Source organism: Gymnodraco acuticeps, unplaced genomic scaffold, assembly GCF_902827175.1.
Source record: "Gymnodraco acuticeps unplaced genomic scaffold, fGymAcu1.1, whole genome shotgun sequence".
NCBI lineage: Eukaryota > Metazoa > Chordata > Actinopteri > Perciformes > Bathydraconidae > Gymnodraco > Gymnodraco acuticeps.
In genome coordinates this window covers 408901-423130 of record NW_022991403.1, presented here as the reverse complement: position 1 = coordinate 423130, position 14230 = coordinate 408901, and the positions used below count along the sequence as shown (strand labels likewise).

The window sequence follows — 14230 nt, the reverse complement described above, 5'->3', positions numbered from 1 at the left end:
TACTTCTACTAATAATGATAATCATAATCAATTCAATAATAAAAATAATATATTATTTTATTATAATATAGTTGTAATATAGTAAAGACAAAACATGCTTATGACATGCTCAAAAACTAATATTTCTTAAATCTGTATTCAAATGTAGTTCCCTCTGTCAGCAATGTATCAACAACTACACACACATTTCTATCAGTATTTCTCTGTGTTGTGGTTGACATGATGATGACTGTTAGGAGTTAAGGGGAGAGGCTGAGCTTCACCATGAAATGTGCAAATTGACATAAAAATGAATAAAAGGGGAAAAAATGCTCCATGTTTTTTAGGCTGTAAACTTTAACTGTTACGTAAGCCAACTAGACAGACAGTGTATCACTCTTCCTCCTGTACATTAGCAGATAAAAGGCATAACATACTTGAATGAATGTTAAATAAAGAATGCTGGAAATAACTGCATCTCCATTAGCCTATATGCTCTGCAGAGACTGCCTTCTTCATGTCCTGAATTGCAGCTGATGTTTTAATATGGCAATTGGCAATTTGACTTATACAACATTCGCAAGTTGTACATTTGACTCATACAATAACCCACCTTCGAGTGATGCTCTAGTTTCTTCATTTTTTGCGCCGGACTGAAACTGTCTTTTCACCGACATCAAAGCCGTGATTGGTCAGATGTCGATACATTACACCGGTGTCGGATTACAGACGTGCTCCCCTTGTCACCTCTCACTCTCGCGGGGGGTGCGCGGAGAACTGAGCGGAGAACTGCGCACAGCAGCTGAGGCCCTCTGGGCGGGGCCCCCTGCGCAAGGCAGGGCCCCATGCAGCCTGCGTGATTGGCCTGTAGGGAGGGGCGGCCCTGTACCTATATATTTTAAATGAGAGACTAAGAGAGCGTTAGACTAGAGTAAGGAAAAGACTCAGCCTTGGGCTCCTCTCAGCATTTTATCAAATGGTTTCCCAACAAATACCAAATGTCAGAGGCTCTTACAGTGGACAGAAGCCAGAGGCAGCATTAGTGTCCTGTGTGTCAGCTTCCTGGCCGCTCGCCCTCAGTCTGCCCTTTGCTTTGCTTTGGCTGAGAATGCCCACCAGGACACACAGACAGAAGTAATGAAAGGCCTGCCATAGATCTGCCTGCAGAGACATGCAACAAGACAGTAATGGTTACATCCACGTAATTCACAGTTTAGATGTCTCACCATAAAACCCTAACTGTGGGTGGGACTGCAGACTGAGGTAGAACTTCAATGAGGAGGATGTATTCATTGTGAATGCATACTCTATTTTATAAATGTTCATATAATCCCGAGGAGTGTTGCTGTGATGACCCAGGTTAAGCCATAGAATAATCAGTTCTGATTCAGTAGTGCAGTTGACCCCATTCATCCTGTTTGTATGGTGGCTGAGAAGTGCTAACTTGCAACGGTCCAAAACATTTCCATTGGGAGAAACCTGCTGCAGTTATGGCATCATATCAGTTATGGCAAATCATATAAGTATTATTTAAATGTGCAAATGCTGTAATTAGTTTGTTTTCAACTTTTTACTAGAACCGTTGGCAAAAGCAACCATCTTGACAACTGAATTATCCGGAAAAATTACGCAAGGAAAATTGCAACTCTTGTCTCCTGGTGGTCTGTGGCTCCAGTTTGAACACTTCATCCCCAACAAAATGGCCCTTCGAGCCGGAGACTGAGCCACACTATGGCTGATTCAGCGACTGATGACGTGCAGACCCAACAATGGAGGTCAGGCTCCTTTAACATGGATGACTCCCGAGGAGTTACAGACTAAACCCAGCTCTACTTAGACAAGGCTAACCAGGGATTGTCTCCAACATCCCCTAGGCCAGGGGTAGGCAAGTAAGTTTGGCCGTGGGCCAATTTTTTGCTGAGCCGCAAGATGGCGGGCCAGAACATAATCAAAGCCTAATTCAAGGAATTGATTTTGGTAAGAGGGCGCAGCGCCCCTGTTCCCCGGTTCATAAAAAACTCTGATATCGCTGATAAGCCTCCCCATCAACACTCTGATGCGCAGTCAGATCCGCTGATTGGTTCACTGATGATATAGGCGCCCAATCCAGAGCCTCTGGCTAGACCCGACCAAAGGGAGGCTCGTCCTCTCTAGCCCCATTTCAGTCCCAAAGCCAGGGCTATTATCTGTATTTTAACAGACTTATCTTTTAAATTGAGGTGTATTTATTGTTCTCTTCAAACTTTATTTTTCTCTGAAATTGTAGGGAGGATGGTCCTCCCTTTCCTCAATGGACGAGCCTCCACTGAGTAAAGTAGAGCTATTAACTAGGTAGCAGTGTTATTTAACATACTTTTATTCTGATAGGTATTGTCAAGTTCTCTGGGTTTTTGGCATTTATTTGAGTGTTTGCCCATTTGAGAGGCTTGAGGGGCAACTGGAATCCTTTTTCCTTTTCTTTATTTCAACTTTTCAAGGACACATTAGGATTTTTTCAGGTTGAAAACCTTTAAAAAATACCAAAGGACAAAATAAATCAATTACAGCATGTTTTGCTTTGCAATTTAATATATTATAACCTAAATTAATCAGTAACCAAGTATTTTACTCAAACTCAATGTATTTGATAGTTAAATAAGTACTTTAATTGACCTGGTTCCCCCCCAACCACACATTTGCCATATGTGACCCGCTCTATCGAAATCAGTCGAAAGTCGCAACGGCTCATTTAAAAATAAACGTGGATTTGCGTAAAAAAATAGTTTTTCGGGGATCGGGTGTTTTGTTTGATTTTAAATAAACAAAGTCTTGGCTTTCAGAATATGACATTTTTATTTCCAAAATCACACGATAAATACATGTTTGAAGCTTGTAAAGGGAAGATGACAGCTCTCCCTCCACTCTGCTCTTCCACAGCGCAGCTTCCCCTCCCTCCGCTGACATTATGAATGTAAGCGGATATGTCGGGACAGAATTGATTTTACCGGACAAATTTGAAACTCACCGGTCATGTTTCAATAATAATAATAAGAATTGTGTAGCAGAGTTTCCGTTAGCAGGTAATCACCGGACTATGACCGGATATGCTGATGTTTAAAACTCAGTTAATGGGGCTCATTTTATATTTCTTCAGTTTATAATCGTTACAGATCAAAAAATTCAGATTCATTTTTCAATAAATGATTCCACAAACACATAATTATTACATTCAAACAAACTACTTGTAGTAGATGAAGTACATTTTTCAAAAGTTTACATTAACTTTGAATAATAACACGGGAGAAACGAATGCTCTCTTTTCCTCTCTCCCTCCCTCTCTCTCCTGACAGCCCGTCAGTTTCTCATGCAGCTCGTTAAACAGTGGGCGGGGCTTCAGGTGATCATGCAGAGCTGCGTGTCTCCATCAGACTCAGCAGCTGATCTCTTCTCTCTCTCGGGTCCGGTTACACTTCACTCGCGTTTATGACCATATCGATCAGATCCAGCTCTCCTGATCGGCCTTTATAGAGAGCACGGATCAAACTATTAAGAGTGAATATCGGCCGATAATGACCGGCGGCCGATCGATCGGCGGCTAACGGAAACCCTGATGTGCGACTGTCGGTCCTATGTTGTATATAAAAAAAAAATTAAACAAATAAAATAAAATTTATTTTTGATTCTCAAAATTACGGGCCAAATATTATTGCTGGCGGGCCAACAATGTCCCGCGGGCCGCCTGTTGCCGACCCATGCCCTAGGCCATCCACACCTCCTCATCAAACAGAGCCTAGCATTTCACATGAACCTATATTGCCAATTCTCATCGAGAGCACTAAATTCTGTCATCATTATCTCTGGAAGTATCAGCCAAACCCCCTACAAAGCCAATTAGTTATTATGAGCAAAATACATAGACGACCCTCATTACTATGGTTTTGAAATACCACAGCAGAAGGCAGCATCAAGATCCCAAGGCTCTCATGGTTCACGTTGTAAGAGGAAACACTGCAGCAGGTCGGCTTCAAGTTTCCCTCCATGCTCTCAAACTAGTGGACGTTCCAGAAGCAGCCACGCTTCTAATTTGAGTGATTTCCAAGCCAATATTCTCCAGGAAAAGGAAACGGGGACAGCGCTTGGCCCCAGCCATTTGAATCCCTTTTTAATTTGTTTGTAAACACTGCGAATGTGTTGTCAAGTTGGTTTAGATGTTCGGTAATTGCATGTGTTTTTATATTTGCATCGTTTTCCGAAGCTTTGGATTGCTGTAGTGCGTTTGCACAGTTTGCACCTGTCGGCCACCAGAAGCAGCAGGGAGCTCTGCACTCCCTCAGAGGTCACAACTGTTAACACATGTTTGGTATAAATGTATGTCAAAATGATTCAAGGTTGAACTCTTAATACTCACAATCTGCACATTTTTACTTAACATCTAATGTTTTTGAAAGTATTTGTACTTTTTTGTTTACCTTTTATTCATTTCAATTTAAAATGTAGCAACTGTCAAGAAACCCAATAACCCCCAGGATAAATAAAGTGTTCTGATTCTGATCTAAAGTAGTGCCATTCATTCATTTATGTGCAGCAGATAGACTTTGGCTTTTACAGGTGAACCTCTTTCTTGCTGCTGCTAAAAAACTATCCCCAGTACTTACGAGGGTAAATATTCATTGTTGTTTCTAAAAGTAAACACATGTTTATGCCTCTGTGTGTCATGAAATCCCATATCAGGATCAATACATAGCCCAGAGACGTGGTCAATATGTACATCAGCAGTGACCTCTGTATTCTCGCTGTCTACCCTCTGACCCACATTTAACACTTCAGCAGGCAGCTATCCCCCGTCACCCCTTCATCATGTTTGTTAGGCTTGTTCCACTTAAATCCATGTATGATCAATAACGCCCCCCCAAGACAATCAAGGTATTGCCTATAAAAAGTATTCTACACAAAAATAATCACACCTTGATCATTTTAATATATGTTTTAATAACATTGAGAGTAACGATGCAAAATAGTTAAATCTCTAAAAATATTGTCAGGATTTGCGACCAGTCATAATCGCAGTGTTTCCAAGTGGTGCAGCCATGGTGAAGATGACGTGTACAATGTGACAAAATAAATAAAATGTATACTCTACACAGGGAGGGTGTCCCACCCTGGAGAGCAGGGGTCAGAGGGGGGAGGGGGATTGTCTGTGGGAGAGGAAATGACAGGAGGCGCCAGAGAAGACTGAAACGGGTCAGGGCTGCAGGTCGTTGATCTTCCTCTTACGGTAGTTGAGCACCAGGCTGGAGGCGGTGAGCTGCGAGGCCCGGCCCTTCTCCCAGCTCTGGAAGCTGTTGAGGCCACTCTGCCCCGACGAGAACAGAGCCTTCTCCAGGCAGTCCAGACGCTCCACCAGCGCCGACGTGTCCTCGTTGTACGCGTTCTGAGACGAGTCCATGTTCCGCCTGAAGCGCCCGATGAACGTCTGGACCGAAGGCAAGGACACACACAAGTTAGAGGGAGGAAACACACACATACAGGGTACTGAGGGAGTATTCAGGTTAGGGCTGAACAATTCACATTTGAATTGAAATCAAAATATGGACTAGTGCATGTTTTAAACTGCAGGAAGCATCTTGTTTTAAATATGTGTTAAAACACCATTTTGAATGAAGAATTGTGGAGAAACAGAGATATTCTAGTCTTCTAATCATATTCTACATCAGGGGTGCCCAACCAGTCGATCGCGATCGAGGGGAGATTCCCAGTTTTACCGTTAATGTCCTATAACATATTCTTCCTGTGCCAGAATAATGCACTTGAACGCATCAAAGCTTTGTGATTGGCGTGACCCCATGTGTCTGGCCGTGGCTGGTGGGCACTAGTTTGCTGACGTTGTCCGTGTCAACAGGAGTGACAGTCCGCACACACACAAGACCATAATTCTGGCAGTAGCTAAAGAGCCCAAAATATATCATTTTCACTCCGAGTGGGAGGATGATTATTTTTGTATCTCTTCCAATTATAAGTCCATCTGTCTCATATGCAATGCAAGCGTGGCTTTATCGAAGAAGGGTAATTTAGAAGCGGCATTCCAAAACAGTGCACACACGCTACAAGCATACTTGCCAACCTTGAGACCTCGGAAATCGGGAGCATTTCAAAACCACCGCGGGGCTGGGGGGGGGGGTGCTAGTGGATCGCCGGAGCCGTTAGATTAACATTAACATGCTTATTGTAGTTGTAAGTGAAATGCGGGACAAATATGACCCCGGGAGGAAACCGGGAGAGGGCAATGAAGTCGGGAGTCTCCCGCAAAAATCGGAGGGTTGGCAAGTATGGCTACGAGACGGAATTCCCTCCTAATTCTGCCCTACGCTCCCAAAAGGGGAGGGGCCTGAGAGGACAGCTAAATGCACAGCAGTCCATTTTCACCAGGCCCAACAACAAGAGCAAGGCTGCTACCATAGGCATAGCATCTTAACGTGTCAGTCACGTTCTTGCGTAACACATGAAGTCTTTCAAAGACGGCGAAGTTATGAAAGAAGCATTCCTGGAGGCTGCCGACGCGCTTTTGGGGGACAGTAAAAATAACAGTAGCATTTCAACAGGTTTTTGATATAATAAAAACTCAAGTTAGATACCGTTATTAATCAGCTGTAAGTTTTAGTTTGTTTGAACTTATTCATTATAATTATTGTACAAAATGGTATAAGAATGCAAACATTAAGATCTGTTCTGTTTAAATTGATTATAGTCTATTATCAATTCAGGTTAAGAAACTAGTGTTGCTTGCATCCTATTTTAAAGGTATTTCCTTTTATAATCTACTAAAATGCAACAAAAAAAGGGTTTGATTCTATTAATTTTGTCTTTTTTATTGCACTGTTGCAGCAGATTACTATGTAGCTTCAGATCTGAGTTGTCTTATTAGTAATCCTAATTTATACTTTTGTAGCAACACTATTTGTATATAATGGCAAAGAAAGGGTTCAGAGTCTTTTCTTTTTTTCCTGTGTCATATGTGGCAGCACTGTTCAATGTTTCTTGAAAACATTACCCACTGTAGTGACGTGTGAATAAACTCCAACTCTGTATCAACAACACTGTTGTGTAACTTCAGTTAAATACTTGTATGTGTGTAGATTAGAAAGAGGTGAGATAAAGGATCTGCAGTATTTTATGAAGTATTCATCGTACAAAGGTCAGTTTTATACAAGTAGAAGTGTGTATTTACCTGGTAGTAGGCTGTCAGTAATGGCTACGCCTCTCTATTTGGACTGGTAGATCTCGGCAGACTGGCAACTTTAAAAGTAGCTCTCGGTTCAACAAAGGTTGGGCACCCCTGCACTACAGACTTAACTTTACATATAGATCCTCAAGAGAACACTACAAACCTTTTAATATAGATTTCATGAGAGTAATGATGCAAAGATGATCAATGTCTCCAATGCAAGTGCAGGCCTACATGAGGCCTGCTGGCGCTCTTCTGACTGACCTAGTTTGGAAAACCTTTGATATGTAAAACTTCAGATAGCTATAACTTCAGGTTACTCGCCTTCAGGGAAAACCAGCTCTCAAAATATTCCTACAAATATGAAAACATCAAAGTTGTGTTCAGCTAGTTCTAACATTTGACAAGTACAGCTGGCATATAGGCGATAAACCTGCATTCAAATGGAAAGCATAGTTTGCACCAGCATATGATTAGAATGATTACATTATGGATGTTTTAGAAGTTTCTACTGATTTGGTTCTTTTTAATAATAAATCACATGGAAATGGGGATCCGATATCCAGCTGGTTACTTTAATGGTTGTTTTTTTAACACCAGGCAGACACTTTTTCCACTTTAAGTGTGTGATAACCTTGTTGGGAGAAGTCGTATAGTGTGTGTGAGATTAGAGAACATCTGCCTGAAACAGCTGCAGCAGACACCCAGAAGGCCAACATGTTTCTGATCCGATTGCTCCCTCTAGCTGTGATGTTTGGAATGACACTGGCTGTTCAGTTGTGAATCTGACTTGTGTCTTTTAATATATGATATTCTTTTGAAAACAGGGTGTTGGGTGTTGCAAGTTTGCAAAGCATGTTATTGTTTATCTCTCAGGAAAAAACTAAGTAAAAATGAATGTTGTTATATGCCGGAAACCCTACTGTGTGCATCACAGCCACTGCTTATTTGCAACGTTGGTAATGTTAATAATTGCTCCTTCAAGACTTTTATTGGATTTCTTATTTTAAAATGCTGCTTTCTTTTTGGGACATGGACTTATAAATGTGTGCTTGTGTATTCTTTGTAAGTTTTGCCTTTAATCTGGACTCAGTGATGCAAACACAGGTAGGTGAAAAAAGAGAGAACTATTGGAAGCAGAAAAAAAACAGCGTAATATACCATCTGACAAAGGCCTGTGCTATAATGCTTCAATGAACTGGCTATTCTTTATAATATACTCAGATCAATAGGAGACAGAGATGTTAAGTTATAAATCAAGGGTTTTATTATTATTTACAGAAAGGGTGGGGACCTTTTTCCTTTCAATTTTTACAACATCCTCCGAGGGTCGTACAAATGATTGAACTCAACCTCTGCTTAAAAAACTAAAATCACAGCCCATTCATTTGGCCTTTCCTTCATGCTGTGCAAAGAACAAGCAACCTCTGAATCCAGATATCTCACCATGACTCGTGCATGCATGCACGTGCAGGGTGTGGCATGACCACCAAAACAGAAAGATATGGACACAAGATGTGTGCAAATGTATTTAGTTTCCTATCCATGTGGACATGATTTAAGTGGGGGGGGGGCCTAACCTCCTCTAGGGGGGTCCGGGGGCATGCTCCCCCAGGAAGATTTTTTTTTAAATATTGAAGTTAAAAGCATCAATCTGGTGCACTTTGAGAGCAACATGAAGAGATCTATGGATACATCTGTCAACACCCAGATGAAACAGAACTGTTAACAGATTCTTCTTTTTGGATATTTTACAAATCACTCCCCTTTTAAACTGTTTTTCATTTAGTCTCATTAATAACTATAATGATCATATCAAGTTGTGCCTTAACCTCACTGAGCTGAGGTTATTTGAGCCTCTCAGGAGAGAGCTCTCTTCCACCTGATTGTAGAAAAGCTCTTTAAATTCGTTAGCATAGCTAGCTAACCAGATGCTAATAACAACAGATCGCCACTGTACTTACAACTAAAGACACAGCCACGCAAACACTGCGGCATGTGCACGGCTCCTTATGGGTACTGCAATATTTGAAGGGCTGGAGCGGCGTTCCGGTGCTCTCCGTCAGCACTCCTTTCAGACGAGACATATACCACGTGAAGACACGTTACGCTCGTGTTGCATCTGTCCCTGGCCAGGAAAAACAGACGGACGGACTCCCCCTTCCCCCCCCCCCCCAAACGAAAACTCTTCGGTTCTCCACGAATTACACAAGTCACCATTAAAAAAGCGGGTAGGCGCCGAAAAGCGACTAATTTGCATCACTGTGGACTGTACCTTGACTGTTGTAATGCTGTTAGTCCCCCCTGAGTAAGGTATGAAAGGATTTGTGAAAGTGTGAAGCCCTCTGACATACAGTCATGCACATGTAGCTCACAAAAAAGAAAGGAAGATTATCCAAATGTGCTCTCACTTTCTGTGTAGCACATTCTTCCTGTTGATGCAGCTGGGACCCCTTTCCTGTTTCAATTGACTTCATGTGTAATAAAACACAATTAAACAATAGCTCTGTCTGCCTGCCTACCGCATATCGTTTGTTTATCGATGCATGAACATGATATCGGCCAGTGTTCCACCATTACCAAATAATGTCCCTGCCTTTCATTCAAGTTTTACTTTTCAGAAAAGAGCCGGGGAAGTTCCTGTGCAAATTGGATAAGAAGCTTGTTTTGGCCGTTTCTATAATAACAAACACAGAGAAGTGAATTGCTTTCAGCGGATTGGCCGGACGGACCCTGGATGTTGCTGCCGGTGAGTGTGTGCAGGGCTCGACATTAAGGACTGCCCGATGGCCCGGGGCCATCTAGTATTTATGCTAAATGCAATGCAATGTAATGTAATGTAATATTTAGCTCGGGCAATGAAGCCTCACCTGCTGGTTGCCCGATCGGGCAATCTATTATGCCAGTATCATGCAGCTCTCGGATCAGTAATGAGTGACCCGACAGTAAAACTAAACATATCTATAACTAGTTCAGGTAGTTTGAGAGGTAGTTAAAATAGCTACGTGTGATATTCTAACCTGAAGTGTGTGTTTTGTCCGCTCACCGCTAGGGGTGTAACGGTATCCGTATTCGTCCCGTACCGTCACGGTTCGGCACATGCAGTCACACGGCGAATACGCCTTTTTTTACGAGTGGGAAAAAAGTCTGTCACTCAGGGCAGTATTACACTATATATAATCCAGGGGGCGGTATTGCGCCTAAAAGCCAGCCGCCCGTAAATAACAAATGAAGAACAAGAACAAAACAACAAAACGAACACAATACATGAAGAAGAAAAGTTAGTAGCTACGGCGAGTTCACACAACACACAGGAGCTAGAAGACCCACCTGCTTCTTTTAAATCAGGTGTGTGGGAACATTTCGGGTTCCCTGTGGACTACAACAATGATGGGGTGCGAGTTGTGGATCGGACGAGGACGGTGTGTCGGCGTTGTTCGACAGCGGTGCGGTATGCTAGTGGTAACACATCAAACATGCTCAATCACATCCGAGTCAGTCTCAGTCCCCAGCGAGAGGGTTTTCTCGACGGCAGGTGACATAGTTACCGCCAACAGATCTGCCCTCGCTACTGACAACGTAGACAAACTCATCTTTTTGAAGAAAAACTTGAAAGTAGAGTAAAGCTTGAGTACCTTTATTTAGGAGCCTCACACACTCACAAGTTAATGACACATGTTAGACATTGCAACTGAAGCGGTATTGCGCTAAAGGGAAATTATTTTGACCGAAGAGATTTAGATTTGCCGGCTAACGGGAACTCTGACGTCGCCATTTTGTGTGCTTCGCGGATGCGCTCGGCTCCTCTCAACTGCTGCTCGGGTCTGCTCGGTCAGCTTCCGGATGAGGAGGCATTCGTTCGACCAACTTACAGTAGATAACATTACAAACATTTATAGCAGGGGCCATAATAGTGTAAATAATGTTTGTTTTGGCAGTTACAACTGAATGTAATGTCTTCTACTTGTTTACATCTGGGAAGGCATTTGCCTTCATCAGATGGAAAGTGTCTTGACCAACAACTTAAGTATTTCTTATAGCTCTGCAGGGCATGCAAGCGAGCAAACACAAACAACAACAAACAAACAAGTGAAATGAAGAATAAAATTGAAATTGTACAATATAATATTGTGGTGGTTCATCTTATAATTCAGTCTAGAGAATGCACCAGACAGCATCTAAGACCTGCAAACATCTAAATGTTCTAGGGGGAGGCCCCCCAAACCCTTCGTGTGTCATTTCGTCCGCGCGCATTTTTCTGGGACATACCTCTGTAAGCGCATTGTCCTCCTTTCTCTACGGCTATCAGACTGAGCAATGAAGCTCATTCATACAAAGCATAACAAACTCATATTAAGTAGTAGTGCTGGGCGGTATACCGCTTCATAACGAATACCGGGGGGTGTGGTGTGTGTGTGTGTGTGTGTGTGTGTGTGTGTGTGTGTGTGTGTGTGTGTGTGTGTGTGTGTGTGTGTTTCACCTGCAGCAGCGTCTGTGCGATCTCAGGATTCTCTGGGCTGTCAAAGTGCAGCATCTGGGAGCCCAGGCCGTAGTAGTAGGGCCCCATCTTGTGCAGATCCACCACGTTGGGGTCAGCGTTGAACACGGTCCTCCAGCCCTCTCTGTACACCTTGGGCAGCTCCACGGACAGCACCCTCCTCTTCTTCTCGTACAGACCCTTCGACAGCCACAGAGGAAGCTCCATCTTTGTACCCTGAGACATCAGAAAGAGTCCTCAGAAGGGGGAGTCATGTGAAGACCCCTTCTCCCTGGGGTCCAGCTGCATAGGTTACCTTTGTTTTGTGATGCCGACTTTAAAACCAGGAAAAGACACTTAACGATAACTAATCTCATATGCTGGAACCAATATAATATCCATTTATATATAATGACCAGCCTTAAGGGGGCCTCCTCTGTAGTGTAAAGTGTTCTGAATCAGTTCAGCCAACAGATAAGGACCACCAAACACATTTCATTATTCTCAATTATTTGTAACGTCACCGCTGGATGCTCAGTAAGGAAGTTGCAGTATCCTCGATGAACTGTGATGTAACCACTAAAGTTGTAATGACAATGACAACGTGAAGCGTTATTAGTTTTCATTTCAAGTTTTAGCATGTTCTATCTTAGTTTCCTGATTTGTGTCCTCGCTGTTGATTGTTGTTGCTTATTGTCAGTGTAATCATGGGACGTGTGTAATGACAGTCATGCCTGCTTTAAAGGCATTACATTATTTACAGAGGTGGAAAAAGTACTCAAATCTTGTACTCAAGTCAAAGTAGAAGTACCAGAGTGTACGAATACCCTGTTACAAGTAAAAGTCCTGCATTACAAATGTTACTCAAGTAAAAAGTACAAGTATTACAAGTATTATAATCAAAATATACTTAAAGTACCAAAAGTAAACACACACACACACACCTCTATTGGGGCTACTTAGTTATTTCTAAATACCTTGATTACAATGAACATTAAAACGATCAGGGCGACATTTTCCTCAGAGCTTTACTCACCTCCGGTATGTCGTGCGAGTCACTCGACTTCTCCAGGAATCCCAGCCGGGGGAAGCTGCACTCTGTCCGGATAGGAAGTCTCTCATGTGAGAGCAAAATATCGTCGAGAGACAAAAGTTCTCCTCCATCCCCACCCCAGGTTTTACTGGTAAATATGACTGTGTGTCCATTTTGTTTTTCAAATTAGGCAAAAAGTAGCTTTATGTCAAATGATATAATCAAAATATTGAGCAGAGGTCTCTCCTGTTGTGTTTTCAACTCTTCCTCTTCGCTGTTTTGGCGCCATGGAATGTTGACCAATCAGAGAGCGACTCTGTGACAGCCAGACGAGAGCAATCGATTCAATCTTCTTCTTCTTCTTCTTCTTCTTCTTCTTCTTCTTCTTCTTCTTCTTCTTCTTCTTCTTCTTCTTCTTCTTCTTCTTCTTCTTCTTCTTCTTCTTCTTCTTCTTCTTCTTCTTCTTCTTCTTCTTCTTCTTCTTCTTCTTCTTCTTCTTCTTCGGTGTTTATTGGTTTTAGGCAACCCAACTTGTAGGTGCATTACCGCCACCAGCTGGACTGGAGTGTGGGACAAGAGATGCAGAAAACAAGAAAGAAAAGAAAGAAAAGAAAATAACCAAAACTCTAGATCATTTTACATTTGTATCAATTTCTCTTAGAAACGTAATAATCTCACAATACATATTGCCTGATGTTTTCCCTAACAGCCCTGATAGCGAAAAGTCATGATATTTTTGCTTTCTTGAGTGTCTGGAAAAGCACATTTCTCTGAGTAGGCCTACTATATTTCCTGCAAAGCAGTAAAACATGCTCAACAGTTTCTGGCTGGCTACAGTGTATACACTTTCCGGTTGGATGCTTTCCTATTATACTTAAAGTATGATTGAGACCTGTATGACCTATTCTCATCCGAGAAATGACATTTTCCTCCCTTCTTTTAAACCCCACCTTCCTTCCATCCCCCACATACCTTTGCGTTTGATAAAGATGTCTTCCTGTATCATTAAGGTACCAATGTTCTTGCCATGTTGTTTGTGCATATGTCTGTATGAATGTGTTAACCTCCGCTTTGCTAAGTGGAACTTCTTTGTCTGTGTTCGTAATTCTGAGTGTTTGTTTGGCCAGAATATCCACCTGTTCATTACCCTCCACACCAACATGAGCAGGAACCCATGAAACGAATTGCTATGCCTTTGTTTTGCATTTTATATAAAATTAGAAATATTTCATTTATTATGTCCATTCTAAATGAAAGGTCTGCCTGATCGTATACTTGATAATGCTGAAAAGCTGTCAGATGCAATTACATTATTATGTATTTCTTTCTCCTCTATCCATTTCAATGACAACACCAATGCCAACAACTCTGTGGTGTATACTGAGACATGGTCTGTTACCCTTTTCTTTATGTGTGTATTACTCACTGGGATATAAACTGCTGCCCCTGCATGCCCTGTCTCTGGATCTTTGGAACCATCTGTAAATATGATTGTTGAGTCTGAGTGATATATTGCAAAAATGATTCTGGACTATGTGCC

At 42.1% G+C, this 14230-nt stretch overlaps 1 protein-coding gene across 1 annotated transcript; it reads right to left on the bottom strand.

Moving 5' to 3' along the window:
* Positions 1-4927: 4927 nt before the first annotated feature.
* gins3 (GINS complex subunit 3) lies at positions 4928-13144 on the bottom strand. Its single transcript, XM_034195713.1, is given in 4 exon segments — positions 4928-5431; positions 11661-11894; positions 12694-12806; positions 12809-13144. Coding segments are annotated over 4 exon segments (633 nt in total). The 5' UTR covers positions 12864-13144; the 3' UTR covers positions 4928-5200.
* Positions 13145-14230: the final 1086 nt, after the last annotated feature.